The 25,449-nt window shown below is 35.1% G+C and overlaps 1 protein-coding gene across 2 annotated transcripts in view; it reads left to right on the top strand.

Annotated features, from left to right (window-relative positions):
- The first annotated feature begins 5,891 nt into the window (after positions 1 to 5,891).
- Positions 5,892 to 25,449, top strand: part of LOC140666535 (lachesin) — a 177,405-nt gene continuing 157,847 nt past the window's right edge. For both annotated transcript variants that reach the window (XM_072893810.1, XM_072893809.1), the window contains exon 1: positions 5,892 to 6,549. In XM_072893810.1, the coding sequence (XP_072749911.1) occupies positions 6,423 to 6,549 (127 nt within the window). In that variant the 5' untranslated portion in view covers positions 5,892 to 6,422. The remainder of the gene's footprint in view (positions 6,550 to 25,449) is intronic.

The following is a 25,449-nucleotide window of genomic DNA, read 5'->3' as shown; positions in this document are numbered from 1 at the left end:
GCGTCGGGATCGTGTGTCCTCCGGTATCAAAGAGATGCGATTTAATTCCTGATTAAATTCAAGGTTGTAATGAACAGCGGGAATTAATCCGTTAATTTATACACTTGATAGAAATGGTATGAGATTATGTTTTACATTTGCGACATATCGTTTTCCGATTACGACTGAAATGAAAAAGAAATGGGCTTTGTCTTTCATACAACTTTGTCTCCAAAAAAAAAAAAAAAAAAAAAAAAGAGCATCATGGATTTGTGAAAACCTATAGTATAAGTACTCGGTTATTTATTCATCACAGAAAATTATTCAGATTTGTCATCCTTTATTCAGGGATAGGTAATCAAGCGCTTCCTATGTTTGATAGTAATGTTCATGTCTCATCATCATCACTTATCATCGCTGCTATCACGATGATTTGGATTTTGTGTCGTTCTTCGTACATTACTTTACCCAGTAGGGAGCCACCGAGGAACGTCATTAATCACACTAGCGAAATATTTGTGAAATATAAGGCCGCGTAATTACGTGTCCCTGGAGGTGGCTACCCACAATCCACCTTTCCCTGCCCTCTTGGTTTGCCCCCTACAGAAGGGCGTGGTGGTACTGAAAAAGACAGAGAGGGCAGGATTTAAGGAAGGAAGGAAGGAAGGAAGGGCGTTTGACAGAGAAGAGACACGAGGAAAAGAAATTTAAACTTTCAGAATTGGCGCTCGCGCGGACTCGGTAAAAAGATTTCTACAAGACAAAAGCGGTCTTAGCAAGGGAGGCGGGGGGGAAGGGGGTGGAAGTGAAAGGACGAAGGTGCACGGTGGCGGGCTTCGGAAAATGAATTGGTATTCAGTGGGATCGGGGCGACGCAATTACATTCCGATTGTCTCATCGTTTGAATAGTCCCTCATCGATTGTATTGAATCTTAATTGGCTGTAGAGTACTCGGCAGTCTCGAAACTGCAATTGTCTATCGCTTACGGAGTTTTGTTTGCAGAAGGAAACCGGTCTGGTCGACCGAAGATAATAATGTTTCGTGAATTGAGACTGATTCGTTGAATCTGGTCGCGAGATTGCCAGAAGCGCGAATTGCGCGTATTATTTTTGAAAATATTCCCACCCTTATAATGCATATTTGTAAACACTTTAATCATTCGTTCTATAAAAGTTTAGTTACGATTTTAATGATCCTTGAATGAGTTGTAGGATCTATCAATTTCTATGATAATTATACTTGCGAAAGAGAAATATCGTGAAATCAAATACCTACTGACGATTGTAAAAAAAATTATACAGTTTGCCATAAAATATTACACATCTATTTCGGCATCACAATCATTTTGATGGATTTTACATATATTGTATTTTCATACAATATAAAAATTTCATTTGCTATTCTTTAAAATGTCATTTGTTAGTTTTTTGACATTCGATAAAAATTATTGACTAGCGAAACAGTATTCACGTGTGTATATAAAACAAATGTGAAAATAATAGCGATAAAGAGTGAGCTTTCAACAATTTTTGCCTAATTGAGAATCGCTTCGTCTCTTACGCGCGAACATCATTCTATCTTACGAATTGATAAAGAAAGTTACTAGGAAAAGACGACGTACCCGGAGATAGTATGCGCAGAGTTTTTCAGTTAGGAGGAAAGCAGGGAAGAAATCATTTGACGGAGAAAATGAAAATAAGAGACCAGATGTGTCCCGGGCAAAAACTCGCCTCTGATTGTCACATCATTTTCTTGCTTTTTTCGTTCTTCCCTTTTTCTTCAAGCTCAATACTTCCCTTCTAAAACCGTCTATAATCTTATAACCGAATCCTTTAATACGCACATTTTTATCCGCAATGATTCTCAATTCATAAAGATTATCAATTATCACATAAATTATCAGTCTTCTTCACACGTGCAATAAATATCCTTTATTGTACTAGATAGAAATATATACATATATATATATATATATTATTGTAATTGAGACTTATATAAATGTCATTCTTTAATAGCAAATTTAATCGTATCTTTCTATTTCATTCTTATCTAATTTCTCATTATAATTAGTTATTGCGTATCTCCATAGAATTGCATTGGAGATTAAAAGCTCGGATGATTACTAAATTGCGCCTTTCAAAGTTTACATATCTCGAGTGAAAGATCTCCGCTATTTTCGTATTCCAACGATATTATTAGCGAAATCTCGCACAGTCTCCTCATGACCTTGTAACACTCTAACGAAGATATCAGCAGTTCTCGCGTAAGCGCGGAAGTTTTGCTTAACGATGAAAGTACTAAACTCGTAGTACGCGAGCCGATAGGGTCTCGGTTAATTGTTCTTAAGGAAAATTTCACGGGCGATAACCGGGATGTCAATCTTAGCTCGCGGAATAAGATGAGATAACTAATAATACAGATAAGAACGTGAGAGGCGGAAAGTGCAAGCCGGGGATTTTTAAGGATGGATTCGTAAGACGGAAACAGGGTTCGTACTGTTGATAACGATGGGACGAGGATGGTTTATCTTCTTTCCGCTCTTCGGAGGTGGTTTGCGGATCAGCCTAGACGCGCCTAAAACTTACATCAAGGTAATGAAAGCTTCTCTCTCTCTCTCTCTCTCCTTCTTGCTCCGTCTTTTAGCCGTCCATGTTCCGTTCCGGATATCCGCTTGATCCCTCGCTACTTTTATTTGCTGGTTCTCGAACTTTAGAACGCAGGTTTCTCTTCGGTTGTTTATTAAGAAAATTTTCCACAAATATATCCGGACGCGTGTGAGGAGAATATGTAATGAAAAAATACAATGTGTTGAGCTATACTAATCTCTAATCACAATTCTGTATATGCTCTTCATTTACGTATATATTTGTATATTTGTATATTCATAATTTTATATTTACAAGCACTTTTCACATTTGTTTGCAAAAGTCTCTTATTTGTAAAATTGATGCGCACACAAACAATAAATTTTTAATTAAAATTTTAATATAAAAAATATAGGGATACAGAGAAAGAGAAACGTATTATAAAAATATAGGAATGCTTTTAAACAAAAGATGCATGTACGATATGTACATAAATACAATGTTTTCTAGTGCTATAAAAAGATTGATTCTCGTAATGTCATTTTATAACTTCTTATTTTTTTACTAATCTAGAAAATCTAGAAAAATATAATCTGTTCTAGTTGCATATTATCGAATATTATTTATGAGACAAATAATGTTTGCAAAATACGATATCAAACGTCAAATCTTTCTACAAAATATATCGCGTACAACTATGCTTTGGCATAAATGATTTATTTTCTAATGATTGAGACCAAATATAAATGTGTCATGCGTCGGATGTATTATGCACCGGAAAATTATAGTCAAAGTGACGAAGTACCGATCCACGCAGGTGGATTGAAGATAATGTCGATAAAGGCAAAATATAATCACGAGCCGAATGTAATTGCCATGTTTAATCTGAAATTTTCATGGAAATGATATGCGATCGAACTGGCCAGTTACCGTCGTAATTGATATAATTTTGTAAAAGAGGATGTATTAATATGACTCTCAAATGGTTGCCTTTACCTGTAGGAAAAAGCGCGTCGTATCAAGTGGAATAAAATTTATGTGTCTATTTCTAGATCATATAACATATTAAATAATTGATTTTCATTCATTATTAGCGCTTATTATTTTGTTAAAAATTAAGCATATGAATAACATTTTGCAAATAAAAAGCAATAACAAAATTAGATTCCATACATACTATATAATTAATATATTGATATTAATATGAATTATTGTATTATAAATTCATTACTCAATTCAGCTTGGTATGATGCCACTGTTTATTCGATTAATACAAAAATTTAAATTTTTTAAACGCACTTTTCTCGTATTACATGGCAACGTTACCACAGAATCCAATCTTGCGTCTAGATTAAAATTACATTAAAATCGGTAAAATTTGAATTTAAATTACTTCTTTCGAATATTCTATATGCTTCAAATGGATTTTTATTCGAGACACATGCGCGCATAGATACAGCGTGAGTCGAAAGAATAAAAATTCATTCCGATTTAGCATACTACGTTGTTGTGCAACTTTATATTTCAAATTAATTATTCTTAAACTCGCTTTATCTTACCTTCTGTGCTACAAGAAAACGATACAACTGACAATTAATAAGATTTTTTTGCAATTATTCTATCAAAGGATACATACATATATACATATATACATATATATATATATATATATATATATATATATATATGCTCTCTGTTTAATTTTTTGCATTAGTGATGTTTCTCGTGGATATTTTCTTTCACGAGATATATTATTTGCGGAATATATATCGCGTTTGGGCATTTTCGGGTGACGTGAAATCACAAAATCTGGAAGAGTATGTCCAAACTCATTCCGGTAGTTTTACGCTCTATTTCGTGTGAGCAAACTCACCGGCGATTTTTCACGAAAATTAAATGTCACGCGAAATGAGTGCACGGCACGTCTCCGACTTGCTTCTTGATAAAGAATGGGTGATATTATTCTAATGGCGCCGCGGCCGCATCCTACATGATTCTACCATCAACCGTACTCATCAGTCTTGTATATCGTATGTTTCGTTCTGCGATGTTGCTCTTCGGTAAAACGTGGACTGTATGTTTCTATTATACCGTGTTTTTGCACGTTACGGTTGTTATTCAATAAAAGGAATTTGATATGTCAGGCTATACATTTCGCACAAACTTTTTCCGTGACACTCGTATTTAAAAGTTACGAATTCAGCAAAAAGAAAAACGATGTGCAGCGCGATGTAAAATATACTTGACGTTTTTTTTTTTAGCTGTTTATACTTCCTCGATGATTATCTATGTGCATTTACTTAATTCGTGAAAATTGTTTTAAATCAATTATCGTTCGTTTGCGTATGCACGACTAAATTGAAAATTCTTTCATAACTCATGAATATGAAATTAATAATATTTGTTACATTATTTTTGTGACATCAGCAAAATGGTATATGTACGTCTATAAATATATTTTGAATATAAAATATGTGAGATGGAGGTAACTTTTATAACATACGTGCGCGCGCTACACTCATGATTTTTACATCATGATCGCGCTTTTTCATAGAACATTTATTTACGCATTAATGCGTACCATAATAAGGTAACATACCAATATTTCACGAGCGCTATTTTCAATTTTATCTGACTGGCGATTGGCAAAATGATTTTGATCATAAATGTTATATTTATTCATGGCAAACGTAGAGAGAGAAAGAGAGAGAGAGAGAGAGAGAGAGAGAGAGAGAGAGAAAAAGAGAGATAGAGAAGGAGTAAAATTATAATTCCATTACAAGCAATAACATATAAAAATATAATAGAATTGCCAGCTTGCAACGCGGAAATAAAATTTTATTTTTACAAAGTTTCTGAAGCGGAAAAAAATAAACTAATGCTGTTAGAGAAATCGACACTTCGATAAAATACGAATATCGCAAAACTTGGATATTTGCATTATTGTTTGACATGAATTATCCTTTGAATTTTTTTTTCTTTGGAACGTTAAGTCGCGGATGTCGCGTGTACAATAATTGCAAAGAGGGAGAACAGGTCGTCGAATGAGGAGACAATGCGTGGCGCCGAGAGAACGTGGCGCGCAAGAGGGTAAAGGAGAATAGACAGCTAGCTGGCGCGAGGGGGTGAACTACCCCTCTGGACTAAGAAAAGTCGAAAATCTTAATTCGGGAGCGGTGCCGCCCCCGCGATGCGATGGGCGGTGACTCGCGCGCGCCGATTGGCCTGATTCGGGGAAAGGGTGAGATGCTCTTGTATACGGGGGTGGCTGAGATCTGCGCCGTGATGCTGGGACGGCGCGGCGTGTGTGCCACCACTGTGGTCTCCCTCTACGAACACGCTAGTCGACGCCGGGCGTCCCAAGCGCGCACTTGTCGGGAGTAGTCGTCGTTTCGTAGTCCGAACCGAAAACACGTAACTCTGACATAAGGCTTGTCGCGGTGCATCACGCGCGTTAGGTCCGTCAAACGTGCACCTTCAGCGAACATCTCACCCGAACGAAGAGACCAAATTTTTTTTTTTTTTTCCTACGAGCTTCGATGACAGACGCTCGTTGCGTGACACGTGAAAAGTGAGCACACTCTTTTGCGACGCTTGGGACACGCCGTTTAGGATGCATTGGACGGACATAATTTTTTATAAAATTTTGACGTAAGCTCTGCGTGAATGAAAGATCGCGCCGGAGATTGTTCGCTGGCAGCGAGTAGTGCTGTAACACTCGTTCCTATCGGAATATCAAAGAAGAGTGTCTTTGGAATAGTTGCGAGTGACTCGAGAAACTTTATTGGGGTGAACCGATAGAATGCGAATAAGGATCTTATATTCGTGACATCGGATTTGTTAATCGGATATCGGTGATGCAGCTACATGCTAGAAGAAGAAAAAGGATGACCGTTAATTTTCTATCGAGGATGGTGGCAGTCTTTGTTTTCGCTTGTCTTCTATTGCAGAATGGTCGATCAACATTCGCCGCATATACCACTGGTAACGTTACATTTATCTCATTGAGATGTTATATGCGTTCCATGTAATAAAAAAAATCATTTTATGAAAAATAATAGCAACATAGGTTCTGAAAATTTAAAGTTGTGAAAAGAAGTAACTTTTTCTATTAATAATCCTTTCATAAAGTTAAAAAATTTATTATTATTTAGATATATTTATATAAAAAGTTGTAGTTTCTGACATTAGAGAGATTTTTAGGAAACTTGGGATAAGTGCAAAAACTTTAATAAAACAAACTTTATTGTATTAAAAATTGTAATAAGATAATGCTATTTATTTTTAATATTCATCTTTAGTATTAATTAAAAATTAATGCTAAAGACTGTTTATTGCATAGAAAATTAATTTTTTTTTATTTAACAAAAATAAAATATTTTACTTTTCGTGTAATTTGTTTCCGATCAAAATATCATATTATTCTGCAAAATAAAATTTTTTATTAATAAAACCTCTTAAAAAAAATAATAAGAAGAATTTTATTAAAATAATATCTATATGAATTTTCCTCTATTAGTATATATATCGGAAATTAATATAGCTTATAATAGAAATGATAGATGAGACCAAAGATTGGTATATAATTATTTATAATTGTCTTCCGGCTTATATACGTACATCATATCATTTGCTTTACAGAATTACGCTTTGATTCTATCATTAGCTATATACAGTCGATCAAGCACATATATTCTACTAGTGTGTGACACTCTAAATATAAACTGATGTGAATACCACATCACGCTGATGTCTCCCATGTTTGTTTGCATGGTGACTTAAATGCATACTATCCATTCCGCACATAATCTCGGATTTAATTTTGATCATGTTAAATCTGATGCTGACAATGCTATCGACATGTTATAGCGTCGCTACTGTACGTATAACGAATTATCCAATTTACACTGAGCGATTGACGTACGCAAAATTTAGAGGTCTTTAGAGATTGATTTTTTTTATGACATTATACATTATTTTTTTTAATTTAATATCTTTCATATTAAGACATGTAGAAAGGATAAGAAATTTTGCGCTTCATTTAATATACGTGTGTTTAATACTATATAATCCTATATTATTTTAACGTTTTGCTTTTCTGTTTTATATTCTTATGAATACGACTTGTTAGAAATTTCTAAAAATGTATAATATAATAAACTATAACAAAATTATAAGAACATGATATTTATAAAGAAAAAAAGAAAAAAAAAAAAAAAAAAAAAAAAAAGAAAGTACATTTCAAAACGTATGAAACGTAATAATATAACAATATAGATAATATATCGTGTATTCATTGCCACATAACGTGGTATAAAGTTAATATATACGCATTATGCACTCTCGTCTTCTCTTTGAGCAATTGAGATGATGATGATCGCGCGTTCCGAATGACACGTCTTTTCGTTCTCTCCCTCTCGTAAGCGCTATCACGAAAAAGCTGCTCGAGAGAGGGCTTCTAATACCGAGCTTGCTGAAATTACGCTTCAATGGCGAAATTGCGCTAGGAATGAGCTACGTCCTCAGCGCGCGTGCTCCACATGCATAATTCATAAGCGGGGCGTCACGGCGAAACCTCGGGCGATAAATATTTTTTGAGGACGGAAGGATGTAAAAGTGCATGCAAATGAATCTCTCACTGTAATGCAGTGGCTACTACTTACACGGGTATTAAGCTCTCGGCGCCCCGGCACACTTTTCTTTCCGCGCGTACCCCGTCTTTTACTCTGTCCTCCCTCCCCCTTCCCTTCCCCTGCCTTCCTCTCTCTCTCTCTCTCTCTCTCTCTCTTTCACCCCTCCCTTTCTTTGCTCTATTATTTTGCGTACACCGCAATTAAACGGCGGGAGCGAATAAAATTTTCGGAAGTGGCGAAGTACGAAAGCAGATGCAAATTAATGCCTCTCCCTCCGTGCCGGTGTCGTTTACATCACGCTACGCGCCTCATCGTAGCGTGCACGAAAGCACGTTTTTCTTCTCTTACGTTCCGCTTTTCTATACGAGCATTTATGTCGGAAATATATTATCGTGTGTAACTACACTAACATTACACGAAAAGTATCATGTAATTTTTAGATACGGTCATTATATATTTTGAATGTTGATTAGATATCTTTGTTTTTTTATTTTTATAGTCTCTTTAAAAATCTCCTTGTAAATGGTATTAAATTTGATTAGAAACTCTGTGCATTTAATAGAATAGTGAGTAAGTTTCATGATAATTTATATAAATATACATATGTATGTATGTAATTTTTGTAAGATATAAAGAGAGAGATTTTTTTAGATACGTATGCAGCCAGTACTTCTCGCGGGTATTTCAAGAGCTTTATTTAGAGAAAAAAATTGCGCGGTCAATTGCGAATCATTTTGTACACACATTAAGTTGTAGTAACGCGGTGATTTCCAAATCCAATTGCTTTTACGAACATATTGCCGGTTTTCCTGAAACTGGAACGGTGAGTGGCCATTATCGTCCGCGGCTGGCGGCCGCGGCGAATGCGAATTTTATACAGTGGTCATTCAATTCTCGTGGTACTGCCTGTGAGCGTAATCTCTTAGGTAGCTCGTGGTACTACTCCAGGCGCGTGTCCGATAGAGACAGATAGATGGGGATCGCACGATCGAGAATATGGAGGGTCCCCTCATTGTCTTCGTATCTGATCGCAGGGAACGACTAATAAAACCACTTTAGTCGCTTACTGCCGATTGCCTCACCGTCGTTACGTTTAATGCGTAATACGCTTGTACAAGCCCTGATATCCACTTCGCCGTCGCTTATCTAATTTCGATGAATTATCGAAGAAATTTTGCTAACTATCGAATCGAATATCGCGCATTGTCTCTTTTTACACGCGTTTCCCTTTGTAGAATCGCCTAATGTCTCTACGCGCTCCTTTATTCCTGGCACACATTTGTCTTCTCTCTCCCCTTTCCACCCCTTCCCACTTTTCTTTTTCTACTTCTTTACTTTTTCTCTTTCTCCTATTTTCTGTATCAGAGGGGCTACGCCAGTTTCCCAACTGTTCCCCGCGAAATTATCTCGTAGCCTAAGGGATGCCATCTGTTTCGATGGGGGAAGCCACCCCTAATTATGTACGGCGACAGTTGTAAGAGCGCTAAATCTAATATCTAATGTCCGCACGAGGTATATGTGCAGTACGTGTCGAAAATACGAACAATTTCCATACATTTCGACCAGTTGTTCGACCGCGTAAGAGACGCTCATCCCTTCGTAGATAGCGTAGATAATCGCGGCTATATAGTATAGCAAAGCAAACGCAGGAAGAAAAAAAATATTGCCTCGTTTCTCTCAGTTTGAATCGTTTTTCGAGATTTAATACATTTATATTTAACACGTGTTATAACACATAACGTGTTCACTTGGCGTCGGCTATATTTTATAATGAATTATTAACGCACATGTGCGCAATCGTATTCAAATTGAAATTCTGTTCAAGTCTACTTGAAACTGAAAAAGAATAAGGTCTTGCTATCGATTTGCAATTTCTCTCTCTCTTTCTCTCTTGTTTCAGAAAAATGCCAAGATTCTTAATTGCTTAGAATTTAAAGATTGTAATCGTGTTTCGTGACATTTTTGTTGGGAACAAATTTAAATCATAAACAAAAGCAAGTGCGGAAAACTTTCGCAAGTGCTATGATACTTTAATGGTAATGCGCAATTCAGGGAATATTTTTCATCTTTATGTCGTTTCTTTACTATTTTATCGTTATGATGTTGTGCAATATATATGCGCAAGAGATGCACGTGCACGTGCGTCGCGTACGCACGATCGTATGCCATCTGCCTTTAAATGGGTGAGTGGGAGCAGCCGCATCTGAACATACACATGCTCGTATATGTACGCTTATAAACAGAAAGAGAGAGAGAGAGAGAGAGAGAGAGAGAGAGAGATCTTCACGTTCTGCGCACCCCTGGGATTCTTGCTTCATGCATTTTATATTTCGGCAGACTTTGATTCCTAGACGGGCCACGTGGCTCACGGGAGTAATCCTTAATCTTTGATCGGAAATTATCTTTGATCATGGTTCAGTCATTGGACGTTCTTTTTCGACCCTCTTCTTATCTTCCTGCATCCCTTGGGTAGGTATCTAGTCGCGTATAGCGGATATGTCGGCGCTTTTGCGCGAAAGGCAACAGAGTACAAAGAATGTGCACGCAGGCACTCATCGTGTAATTTATATTTTTATATAAATGTAATTTTTAATCTTTTTAATTACATATCGAGACATTAACTTTCTTATTTATTCTTATTTTTAGAACGTGTATTTGAAAATGTTTCTGGCAATTCGTACGCAAAATGATTTTTACGGATATATTTTCCGATACATTTTACAGAGGGATTTATTAGAAATTTTTATATTTTATTTATTAAATTTATGATAAATTCGAAATTTTTAAAATGTCTCTATATATGTACATACGTATTTTGATATTTTACCTTTTCTTTTTTTTCATCTCTCTTTTTTTTTTTTTTACGGATTTCACGGATTACAATAAAAATGCGTATACACATCGTTATAACTGTACCTGACATTCCGAACTCTTCGATATTTCGCACCTTAATCTGTTCGCGAAAGATTTGGTCCCGCGATGTAGTGAAGCAGACAGAGCTAGAGGATGAAAGAGAGGTGAAGAAAGGAAACGGGCGCTAGAGAAAGAAAAGGGAAGAGTGTAAGGTGAGAAAAGAAGAGAGCATGTTTCTCCCAAGAAGAAATCCTCGCGTGAGCGATCTCGACTCGGCTTACCAAGTTGGCGAAATACTCGAAGCTCTCTCATCCTCTCGTTTTCTCTCTTCTCTTCCGCTCGACTCCCCGCCTCGAATCAACTTCGCACCTTCGCCGCCTCTGCCTTCCTGTATCTTTTTTTTTCCTTCTCTCGCACCCCAGCTGCGCGTACGTGTTGAAGGAAAACGTTCTCTCTTCCGCGGTCTCTCTCCTCCCGAATATCTCGACTCTCTCGACTACCGACAACTTCCATCTTGCATGATCATCTTGCGACATGCATCCCAATCTTATATATTTCTGTACTCCTTGTGAATATATTAATTATATATTTGTTTCTCTTTTTATTTCCGTTAAATAATTTCGAGCACTTATCGAACAGAGTTGTGAACGGAATTATTCAACTTTAACTTTGCTCAACTTTGCCATTTATGCTCTTTACGATGATATATATATATATATATATATATATATATATATATATTTTTTTTTTTTGCTTATTTATGTACATATATTATGAGACTATGTTTTTCGTCCCACGCGATCTATTCTGGCCAACAACAGTAACTATTCTTTTCATGTTCTCCAAAGACCTTATTCTTTCTTTTCTTCACTTTTTGCCCAAACTTTTAGGATTGCCTTGAAAGAAAAAGACGTTAAGACAGTAGTCGTGGTGTACGTGGGCCATTAATATTTGAGATTGCCGCAACCGGTTTCTGAATCTACTGGCAAGGTAGAGAGCCTGTATAGGTACGCGGTTAGAGGGTGATACCAGGCGACCGAGAAGTCCGTAGGGGGATTACAAATCTGGCCTTTGAGAGGTGTGCGGCGATTTATTGGCTTTGGAATGTTCCACGTAGGGTCGAGCTTAAGACACGAACAATTGTACAGAACGTTATTAACTTAAAGGTGCTAAAGTAAGGGATTTATCTTGCTATACGATTTTGTATAATTTAAAATTTAATCATATATAAAGCAACATACTTTTTGTAATATATTTAATAATAAGATAATATAGGGTAAACTAGACTATGATGGTCATAGGCTGCAATTTTTTCAATGATCGCTATATAGTACGCTTTTTTAGTCATTATCAAAAATAATTGAATATGTGAATCTTATATCATATTTTTACTTTTGACTACCTCCAAAGTTTTTCATGTGTCCAACTAAAAACTGTTATAACGTCGAATAAATTATAGTTAAGCTATCGTAATCGACGTTAGACATATTATAAAGATGTGTAAATTATTATATGACCTATAATTTTTATTTTCGTTTTCACAATTTTTCTATAAATATTACAACCATCTTTTCGTCACTATGGTCATCTTTTCTTTCAAAGTTGGATAAGATGGCCAATGCTTATGTCGTACTATTTTGATAATATAAAATTTCTATTAAATATTTTCCTTTTAATTTCAATAATATTACTAATAATTTAAGCTTCAGTGAAGATAATATGCCAAACGCTATTAAAAAATAACAAAAATAAAAGTATGTTTTTTGCATTTTAAAAAAGTATGGCCATCTTATCCGAGTTTACCCTATATAATTTTACACGGAGAGTAAGGACTACTGAAATATATAAAAGTTGTAAATATTTTTTAAAGCATACCTTATTTTACTCCGATATATCGTGACGTAATTCGTTTTATGTCGGCGCTTTATCACATTTGCGTATCGATAGATACTTTGGCGAAAGTTGAGAAACTTGGGAAATTTCTTCCATATTTGCAACTATATACGGACGAGATCGTTTTCAGTCGCTCGTGATTGCTGTCAGTTCAAACGGATTTGTCGAGAGGGTACGAGAAAGTCGGCGACGACAAAAGCCGCGATTCTACGTTTCTGCCAATCTGCGTCAGAAACGCCGTCCGAGATATTATGTCGGCCGAGGATATAATTCTTATTACGTCGTAGCGGAAAGAGAACGTCTCCCTTTGAGAATTGCCGTCTTTCTCGCAATAGCTGTTCTCTAACAAGGCAAAAAAGTACATTAATTGCGCGCTGTGTTGCGGTATTATTAAATTCTTATGGAAATACAGGTATATACGGGGGCAAGGGGAGGGGGGCCCATCTCATAAAGTTCGCTATTGTGTTATAAAATCTAAATAATTTCAAGTTTTCTAGCGACCAGAGAAGGGGAAAAGGAACGGAAGCCTGGTTTCCACTCACCGTTTTCTACCGTCCGCTTTCTGACGAGCAAATATCCAGCGAGGGATACAAAGTATAAGGCAAAGAGAGAGAGAGAAAGAGATCGACAAAAAAAAAAAAAAAATAAAAAGAGAAAAAGAGAGAAAGAGAGAAAATGACAGAAAACGCGAAGACGGGTTAAGACGTTTGCGTCACATAGCGCGAGAAGATACAACGAAATTTAAAGCCGGCAGCAATCAGATATTCAAATTATGTTTACTAAATCAGCCTTCTTCGCGGGTATTTTCCTCTCCTTTTTTTTTCTCCTCTCATTCGCTTCATACCTTGTTCTCTTTCGTTTCGCGACCGTCCGCCTCGCTCGCTCGCCTCGACAAGAAGTTAACGGGCAAGTTTGCTCCTGTCCGACTGCTGCCGAGTTAACAATTCGGTTAGAAAGTTAGAGTCCTTTCCGTCCTCCACCGCTACCTCTCCATCCTCCATCTCCTCCTCCTCCTCCTCCTCTCATCTTCCGTTACCCTATAGTTACCTAACGTTACTCGCTCCGCGACCTTTTTTGGCGACGGCCAGTTCGATGGTCTTCTACTCGAAAGAGCTTGACTCCTCGTTACGCAGCAGACGTCGGACCTTCGTGCTAGGAGTGAAAATCAGTAAATTCGTCGAGCGTCCGTTACTCCCGGAATAACAGAATCCGAGAACCTCAGAAAGAAAGAGAGAGAGAGAGAGACAGAGGGGGGTGAGGAGGAGGAGGGGGGCAAGCGTGGAAAGTAGCGGAACTGCATTGCGGAAGATCCAAGTTTCGCGGATCGAAACTTCAAAGAAAATTCCACAATATGTTTTACACAACACGTTGAGTCTTTTACGATTCCATCACATATATGTATACCAATTGTTGACTCGATTAATCCGAACGCGATATAAAATTGTAGATCCTGTAAAAGATTTATGGATAAAATAAAATCTTCTAAAGTATGTACATTTATAAAAATAAATATTTGAGCGTATTTAAAATCATAATTTTTAGAAACAAAAAAACCAAATAAAATTATCGTACAATTGTGTGTTTGTTATCTCCTTAGAGTAAAAGATATTTCTGTAAGTAGTGTTTTAAACAAATGGTACTTTAAACAATCTTTTGTTACGCGCGGACAAGAAAATTCGTTTAAAAGAATAATAAAGATTAATATTAATGTGTTTTAAAAATGTCGTAGATCCTTGGAAGGATAAAATGAACAAGCTGGAGACATAATTTACGCGCAACGTTCGTCCTTACTCTTTATTAACAAAAATTATCTTCTGATTAATCTTCTATTTGCCCTCAGGGACGAGCAGATATATAACATGCAAATATGTATATATATATATATATATATATATATATATATATATATATATATATATATATATATATATATTTATCCGTGTCTCGAAACTTATATATACCGGCAAAAGGGATCTCTTTCCCTTCCCAGAAAATGTTACACCCTCCATTCGTGGTCGAGGGTCCCGTAAGCGGAATGAGTTTAGCCCTTGTCGTTTACCCTCATTTCAGAAAAGTAAAACTCTTTTCTAAAATATTTATACAAAACTCAGCTCTTGTGTCGAAAAGTTAAATCTTAAAAAAACACTATTATTTTTTTATCTCTGAAACTTTACTTTTAACAGTGTAATTACTTGCGTTATTTTTATTTGCTACGTTATTATTCCATATAAAGTAAAATTAATAACATAAGGAAATGATTAAGCGGAGATGATTAAGATAAGGAAATAATTTAGATAATTGAGTAGATATGGACGACAAAATAATATTTTTAATGGTAAAATAAACAATTGTCGCGAAGTGATTAAAGAATAGCAATGTATATGAACTTAATAACAATAATCAAGATATTGTTAGAACTGTTTTACGATTTTTGGAGATCCATCTTTTTTATTGCAGCATAAAATTTTCATTCATATTTCCTGATTACAGAGTACGTTTCTGAAATAAAAAGATCTAATCTTTATGTATATTCCATTCATTTTATCATGAGAAAAGATACGATTATGGATCTGATTTTAAAATAAATATTACGCATTCCTCTAAAGAAAATGTTAAACGCATTTCTTATTAACATCTCATAGATTAAAAAATATTGATAAAAAATTTACACATTTATTGCCTGATAATATATTAAACCGAGTTTGCGAATCACAACAAGTATTTATTGCCGACACAGAAAGAAAATGATAATAGGATTTACATTTCTAATCTTGTTAGATACTTTTGCGCAAACTTTACCGCAGAGGAAAGGTATTTATAACTCGAAAGAGGAGAATTTTCAGATCTATATGATCGAGAGTACGATGAGAGCGGCGGAAGACGCTCGCAAAGTTTGGCGATTTATTTCAGGGATATCATACTTCCTCCAGTGTCGTGTGTTCATGACTCTCTCTTCCTTATCACGTGGAAAGGTGTTTTTATCAGCGACAGTACATCTCATTAACATATCTGCGATTCGCACTCGATTCCACCGTGATATCCTTGGGCCCGTCACATTGGACGGGTTTCGTCTGCCGCGCCAAGTCCATTCCCCAGCTTTTTCACGTCTCTACGGGTCGACCAGGTTATAAATATGATAATACACGTGGCGCAAGCGGCAGTGAACGAAATAACCCCTTTCGATCCGTTCCCTTTCCCCAACCGTATCACGCGTCCCTTGCTCCACGATGCTCTCGGTCGCGTCTGTCGAGAGGAACTTATCCTTATCGACCGTCATGTATTACTCGTCGTCTTCTTTCGCTGCTTTACGATATTGGAAATCCGAAAACGCGAATTAAAGTTCCACCACCGTCACGGCATCGACGCGACATCCACCGTCGAGTCGCATCGCGTCCCGCAGACGTCGCGTCGCGTCGCGACAGACCCTATCTGCATTCGCAGATCGAGGGAGGTAAAGGATGCGTGTAAATCGATCGGTGCAATCGTTCCGTGAAAAGCCGAATCCCCGATACGGATGAATGGAATTCCTCGTTGAAAATCCATCCTTACGATTGCGCACTTTTTTTTCTATCTTTATTAGCAATAGTCATAATTGTGCATCCGATCATGATAAATATTGAGAAATGAGTCATTTACTAATTGCCGGATTGATATACATATTGGTAGCGGTGAAGAGAGATGGCAAGTAATTAAAACAATATTAATTAAGAAGCGCATATGCATGCATATGCATGTTATCTTTCGCGCGATCTCTCAAAGTCAATAAATATTTAATAGGGAGTACTATAAATCTGAATATCAATTCGATTCAAAATTCATTTATTTATGATAATATAAGCTAATTTAAGGTCTTTTGATTTGCTGCGACAATTTATTTTTATGTATTGTTAAAGTTTGATTGAGTAAAAAGGGTTACTTATTATGATATTGATGAAGATTATTTTATACATTTTTTTGTAACATAATTATATCATTCTAATTTATTTAACATAATTTTATATTTTTCTTTCATGTTAGAATAAAATGTTTCGTAAAATAGATAAAAATATAATCGTAAAAAGGATATGTATTCATGTGAAATATTAAATATTTTTTATAAAGAATTTTATTTTAACTCTTTGTTATTTTATACATATATGTACATATATGTACATACATTTAAAATAACTAGAAGAATATAGATTTATATGTGTATATACATATATGTATATACATTTAAAATAACTAGGAGAATATAGGTTTTGTGTAAAGAATTTCTATGATTTTATTTAGATAACGATACAATTTTTATTCTTTGCAGATACATAATAATTGCAAAAAGCATAATGTCATAAGAAATTACATTAAGCTTTTAATTCTTTTTCTTCTATTATTTTTCTTCATCGTCAACCGTAAGAGAATTATACGACTAGCTCAAATTCGCTGCCTTACATCAGAGAGTTTTAAAAAGTTGTCACACATGTTTTTTCTTTTATCTTAAAGATATGATAATCCAAATATACTTTTATACTTAATATAATATTTGTGCTTACGTTTTTGAAAGTTTCTTTTGACAGTTGCTTTTTGATGTAACATATACTTAATTTAATAATCGCTTAATTGACGGGGGGGGGAGGGGGGAAATAATAATAATCTGAGACCGTGGAGAGACTAAAATCCAAGTACACCTTCTTCGTATCGACGTTATCGATATCTCATCAATCTCGATGGACCGATCGGCACAATGTGTGTTACGGTTCTGCCTCTCGCGGAGGAGGACACGGATGCGCACTCAAGCGTCCACAGAGGCCAGTATCTATCCTATCCTTTGAATGCACCATTTACACGGTAAATACAAACACTGTAGCCCATTAGAATAATTAGTCTTGCCGCGTAGCCGCTTAGTGTGCATAGCGCGCACACCCTCAACGCAATTAATCCAACTATAGTAACCTTTTTTCTTGTCGTTTTCTCGTTGTTTCTTGTCTCACAAGAATACACGTTCGCTTTTTACTTCCTTTTTCATGTTTTCGAAAACATTTCCTCTTTTTTTTCGCGCAAATTTTTTACATCGCATCACGTCCCATTGAAGTTTTCTACACATCCAAATTATTACAGGATAATATTTGTAAAAAAATTTTTATTATACCTTTTCTTTTATTTTTTTTTTTTTTTTTTTTTTTTTTATCCATTCAACTCGCTTCATGTGGTTCAACTAAATTGCACGCTAAGAGAGAAAAGGATGTAATTTTTTGTTTTTAGTTTTTCATTTCATATCGATCGAAAAATTCATATCAATAAATAAATTTAAAAATTGATATTTTAATCAGATTAAAGTAATTTGCAATCCGAATGCTTTTTATTTTCTATCATTTCTTTTTAAGGAATATATATATTTTTTATATTTGTTATATTATACTTGTGAAAAATATTTTACATGTGTACATATATATATAGCCTTTTTACTTATTATATTTTACTTTATATGAAAAATTATTCTAGTAGAAAAACACAAAATAAAATTAAATGTCACATAAATTAGAATGATATATTTTTGGCAAAAAATAGTTTAAACCTCTACCGAAATTATTTAAATATATAAACCGTTAATTTTACGGTATCTATCTCCAACATCTTTTCTTCCTTTCTTCTCATGTCTGTGGGAAGAAATTTTTATATAACTGCAGCTAAGAGGATATCCGCTTCTCTACGTGAATATATTTTCGTAAACCGAAATTGCTGCGTAGAGATTGCACGAGTTTGCGCAGCTGGTGATTCGTAAAATATGCAGCAGAGTTCGTGAGCGCGCGCGCGCACAGCAACGTCTTGGCTATTCGGCCGTTTGTTATGTTTGAATTATTGTTCTGATATTTCAAAGAAATGATCGTTGACTTTCCTCGTGGAATTGTATTATCCGCTTGAATTCCTTTGTCAGAGGGTCGCGGTTGGTGATGCAATCTTATCGTAATTTTTCATTGCACGAAAAATTTTGCAATAATATACTATTTACTATACTAATATATTGTAACACGCAAAAAAAAAAAAAAAAACACGATGAGATGTGGCAGGTACTTATCAGTTATGCAAACTGAGGGAAAATGAGATTATCCTAAAATATATATTACACGTATGTAGAATATATTATATATTTCTGGAGTATAGATCTGTTTCCTTTTTTTTACGGTTAAAAACAAATTTTAATTTTATCTTAATGGACTCGTAAGGGTAAGAAGCTAGTTCTTGCAGAAAGTTTTCCTTCTCACCTTTTCCGCGCGTAACGTTTCTCATCCTCGCGTCGCGGATATTTGACCGTCGTATAGCAGAAGCTAATCCTTTCTTTGCCGTTCATTTTAATTTCATTAAACGAGCTTATATGTACACGCCTGCGCGTAGCCGGCCTTTCGTAATATTCTCCACGGCCAGGAATACCTAGGTCTCCACTCTATTTATTCATCCGCGTAATTCACAACCGGAAGGTGCTCACCGACCGGAAACGCATACACGGATGTGGCCATTGTTATTCGCCCTCGTACCGCAGCGCTACCCTCAATCCTGGCTCGTCGTCCACCAATCACCCTCGCGGCCGGACTTTCTTTCAGAAAGAGCTAGAAATATACGGCTCTCTCTCTCTCTCTTTCTCTGCTTACATAGGTAGGAAGCTTCGATCTCGGAATTGTCTCGAGTTGAGAAGCTGAAGATTCTCTGACGTTTTCATTGGCCGATTTGATATCTCGTGACTCTGTATATGTATATATGAAAACCGATCGCGATTTTGACTGAACTCAGCCGAGAAGCGGAATAGAAACGCATATTGATGATTCGGTTGACTTATATTTTTTCTCCCTCGGAGATGCAGAAATTAAAAAATATTTGAAATAAAAATCTGATACAATTATAGCGAATTAAGGTTTTGTCAGACAAATAAAAATGACTTCAACATTTATTCGTAATAATGATAGATAATAGAAATGCGATTGTTATGTTGCAAACGCGATTATTGGATATTCAATTACATTTTTTTCCTTATTTTTAGAATTAAAAATCCAGATTATCAAAATTGCATTCTCTTCAATCGCTAATAAAAATATGAGATTGAAATATAAATTAATGTATACAGAAATAATCAATTTATACTTATATATCTAAAGATTAATACTTAAAATACTGAGGAAACATTTAAAAGGATTTAGTTTTACAATGAAATAATTATTTTTCCTTATTTCTTGTATATTTTTAGATCTTAGATAATTATTAAAAGCAATTAATTAAAAAAAAAATCATCTGAAAAAATGAAAAAGGAAATATAATAATCTGTGTCTGAGATTTCTTCATCATGTTGTTGTTTATTTCAGTTAAGTATTAAAAATAAAAGCAATAAACTTCATAGATAATTTACTATCATAAATGTTTTCATTGAAGAAAATATTTTTTTTCTGTATAATTTAAATGTATATTTTAAAATATATTCATTGTTGAAATTCTCATCTTCCAATTAAGTTAATTGCTTCTATTCTATTGCTGTTTGACCTATATAAATGTGGATATATATTTCGTATTGATTGGTCACATTTTGAAAGCATTGCTTCAACTCCCGCCGTTTTATGTATGAATCTAACTGATGCGAGAGAATACTTCAATAGAACCAATGAAAAGTGTTGTATTGCATTTTTAGAAATTTTTACATGCAATCACTTTTTAATACTATTTTATCAAAATAGTATATTTCAAAAGATTATTGTGGCTAAAACTAATTTCCATCTAGTTTTATATTCAATGTTGTGTTTTTTATTCTAATAAATAAAAAAAGAACTTTAACAAAAACTAACACAATATACGAATAATTTTTTTGAAAAATTACAATTTACAGTTACAGTATTTTTCATCGATGCCGTTTATTTTTACATTACAAGAAAGAAAGAAAAGGAGAGAAATTAAACGTGCATTACATAATCATATTCCATTTATCCACGTGCCGATTATAATTTTCAGTGAATTATTTCACCTCAATCAAAAAAGAGAAGGGATAGGGTGTGCTCGAAAAAAAAGAAGAAAAAAAAAGAAACTTATCTTTCCATTGGCGTACGTGTTCTCGCGAGACGTTGATCTCGAAGCCCATATATTCAGATCCCGGAATATCTTGATAACAGAATATTCGATTTGGGTTTCTCTCATCGATGGGGAAAAAAAAAAGTCATAATGGAGTTAAAGCGGTTCGGTTCCCGGAATTACTCCTGTGGTGGAGTTTCCACATGGGTTTTGCTCACCAATCGTACGCACCGAGGCCAGAATTAAACGAGGGAGAAGGTATTCTGCGGCGCGGAATAAACGCGAAGAATACCCCGCATAATTGCATAATGTGATATCTCATCGATATCGATATATATATATCTACCGTCTGACAATTAACGTATCGGTCATACGCCCATTGGTTGTTTTTAGAAAATTGCGCGAGCGCGGCCGGAATTCTACCGCGAGCAAGGAATTACGATCTTTATTTGCGTATGTTCGTTACGAGAGTGAATCCCGTTCAAATCTCGAATCGTATTGTTTGCAGTGCACTCGCGATATTGACGTAGCGTTGCGACAGCTGGATAACGTGTACAATTATATCACCTGTTTCAAACCATTTTCGAAGCTGTCCGCAGTTTAAGGATCGGTCCACTTCCAGTGATTGAAGCGGGAAATTTGCGAAATAAATTATATATGTATTAAGTGGGATATAATTAATACAAGCGCGAATAATAGTATTTTTAAAATAATAGCTCTATTTTATTTCGTATAAAAATAAATTTTCGTTATGTACACGAAAAGTACATAAATAGCAATAAATTAATTGTTTTTACTTTAATGCGATGCGAGCGGGTAGTAATAGAACTCTATTACTTTCGAAGAAATTGGTTGTTAATTACGCTTTTAGTTGAACAGTCGCAGGATATACAAGTCCGTTTGATGCATGAGGATTTTAACGATTTATAATTATTACGACTCTATATTCCTTTGTTTTATTACAGTTCTACGGAAGAAAAGCGCAGGCTCATTCGTTATAAGCTTAAACAATGTCTGGCAATTTAAGCGCGCACTAGTACTGTATCGTACTCCATTATTCGACCGGCTTCATAACAGCAAGATTTCATCTGCAGAGTCCGAAAGATCGTCGAGTATAAGTCACACTGATGTTCGTTCAAATTTAAACGTTTAATGCACTTATAAAGAGATAACCGATACCGCAGGCTAATGTTGTACTAAATTTGAGTTCAACAATTAATTTAGAGAAAATATTTCTAAATTAGTTGAGCCGATGGTCGAAACTGTTATTGACAATACGCTTAAATATTTATTAACAATAAATTATTCTGATCAAACAGATCAATTACAATGTATGACATTTCAGGAAGAAATTAGTTTCTTACTTAACAGAATGATAAATAAATCATATATATATATAATTGACAGAAAAAAAAATATTAGAATAATAATAAAATAATAAATCTTTTTCATACCTGCATTTTTTTTCAATTTGTCGACGGATCAATAAGCGGTTACAAAACACCGCGATATCGCGGTTGTCGAAATTGCTGTAGAATTATCGATTAATGGTCACGCGTGAATGTAAAGAGGGACATAAATATTCAAGCACCAAAATCCCGCAATCTCCGAGGGCTTTCTTGCCTTCAGTTTTTTAGCTGCCGGTGTGTGTTTACTTTATATCGTACAAACAAGAGGGATGTGCGGCTCTTTTATTCAACTATTCCGACAACATGATAAGAAACATGAAGAGAAAGTAATAATAAGAGAAAGAGAGAGAGAGAGAAAGGAGTGAGAAAAGGGGGATTGAAAAGAGGGATTGAAAAAAAAGGAATAGAGATGGAGAAGCAAAGGGGAAAGAGACATGGGGGTGCGATGGCGACGGATATATAACGAGTAGACGAACATTGTGCGAGAATCGTCGGACGATTTCGCAGGATTTCGTAATTGAAACGCTTGTACACGAGGTAGGACCAACGCGACGCGAGAAACACGGCAGACAAACGTCGCTTTTCCTTCTCCGAACCCTTTATCCACCGTCTCGAGTAGCTGCAGAGAGAGAGAGCCAAGTTAACGGAATGTCCGGCTATTTCGGTGCCGGCACAACACTTGCTCTTTTTCTTCATCTATGTCTACCACGTTCTCTCTCTCTCTCTCTCTCTCCGTCTCTTTCCGCTTTCCATTTGTCTCTTCCTCGCCTTCATTAGATTCCGCGGCGCTTACGCGTCATTCTTTTACGCGCTACCCTTTGCCGCGTGTAATTCGCGTATTCCCTTGCACTTCTTTCTCTCTGTTTTCTTTTCGCTTTCTTTAATTCATCACTTCCCGCGTCTTTCCTGCGAGCTGTTTTGCTTTCATTTACACGCGAGGAGTTTGCACAGCGATTGCGAATTTAATTTATTGAACATCACACGTAATCTCGAATATTCTCTAATAGATCCGTATTAAGAAGGAATTGTACGGATCAGCTATGTTCAAAAATTAATAATTACAATACATTTCGAAATTTCAGAAATTATTAATTGTTAATTTTATATTTGTAAAAACTAAAAAGTGCTTTACGTAATTTTAAATTCACGAATCTCAAAGTATGTATATTACATTTATTAACTTTTGACATAGCTGATTCCGGCGCGGTTTCTCTTAAGTTTAAATCTTAGATGAATATAAAGATTAAAATTCTAGATTTTATTTGAAATGTAAATTTTAATTGTATCTTGTTTCAACATCGAGCTATTTAAACAAGTAACATTACGTTTCACAATTAGCTATTTAGCATTCAGATGAAAATTGAAGAAATATTCAGAAAGATGTATTAAATTAAAGCTAATATGCTTACTTTAAGAATATGTCAGTCCATTGTAATTAATATACATATTCTGAAATGCCAAATGACGATGCCAAAAAGCTTAATTAGACCGAAATAAACCGGTCATATTTATCCCGAGATATATATATATATATATATATATATATATATATATATATATATACACTCACTTCGCAGCTGCGCGACCGTTTCTACTTTTTTATTTTTGTTTCAGCTCCCTCGAGGAGTTTCTATATCCCTTTCTCTTCTTCTCTCTTCTCTTCTTTATCTTGCGCTTTCACTATGGCTTGGTTAAACTCTCGACAGCGGAGACAGTACACCGAACAAAGACCGACCATTTCTTGGCACGAAGTCACATGGTCTTTGTTAATGAACAGTCTTCACCAATTTTAGACGTTGAACGTGGGCCAGCAAAAAGCGAGAAGATGCGTACAGAGCGTCTAATTGTGTCTAACTTTACATCGCGTGACTCTTTGCTGTAAGGGAATATGTTTGAGAAATATTTTGATTTTCAGAGAAAAATATTTTTTCACATTAACGTCTACATCAAATATTCTATTTGATCCCTATCGTAAAATACGATTAGTCATACAGGATACAGGATGTATGTATTTTCTCCTATTTAAGATAGATACTTGCACTTGCAGTTTGATTATACAATTTAATTGAGATTTGTTAGTCAATTTTAAAATGATATATATATATATTTGTTTTATATCTTATAAACAAACGAATACAAGAAACTCGAGGAGTGGTGTCTCATAATAAACTCTGCTCGAATGTGTCGCAGAGTTATTTTTAAACTTGGAACGCGTTTCGCTTTTTGCACGCAATGTATACTTCGTCCTTGTGTGCGTTCGGATTAAATACAAACAAAAAATGTTTAACTAAGAATCGTTGCAATCATATATCCAGCGTTATGCGGTGTACTGGTTAAAATTAACTCTCTATAATTAAACACAGACGCAGTAAATTAAAACAATAAATATCAGGGAGCGAAAGAGAGAGAGAGAATGAACGTGAATTTATCGAGAAGGGCAGAGAGAGGTAGTACATTTGCAACAGCCAGGAATACACATGTATTCAACTTGATGCGCGATAATGCACGCGTCTCATATTTTCTCTCTCTCTCTCTCTCTCTTTGCATTTTCACTCGATGAATCCGTCAGCTCTAATAGATTCAGATAATAATTATTGTCTACATGGTTTTTATAATGCATAGATATCGATTATATATTTTCGTATTCGAGTAAAACGATAAAAAAAGACCGAGATTGACTAATTGATTAAGTAACCGATAATATTGCCAAAGCGGGATTTATTATTTTTCTATTTTGGATTTGCAGGATTTCTAATTAAATATTTATTCGTATACACGTGCGAGTAAATTTTTTCATTCAAGTAAATGATTATAAACAGACGAATCAAATTTTAATTTACTATTTATTATTTTATAAATTTGCTCAATTCTGTAGTCAGTCGTAATGTTGCGTTAATTTTGAAAATAATAATATGTGTGTACGTGTAATAGATGTATACATAATAGATTCATTTATATAAAATATACTATAGTTTCAAATATATGATAACGGGACAGACCATCGTATTGCGCTTTTCATTCAATTATCGGTTCGCATACTCGAATGAATGGATGCATGCGAATACGTTCGT

This window comes from Anoplolepis gracilipes, chromosome 6 (genome assembly GCF_047496725.1).
Source record: "Anoplolepis gracilipes chromosome 6, ASM4749672v1, whole genome shotgun sequence".
Lineage (NCBI taxonomy): Eukaryota > Metazoa > Arthropoda > Insecta > Hymenoptera > Formicidae > Anoplolepis > Anoplolepis gracilipes.
This window is presented reverse-complemented; position numbering and strand designations above follow the sequence as displayed.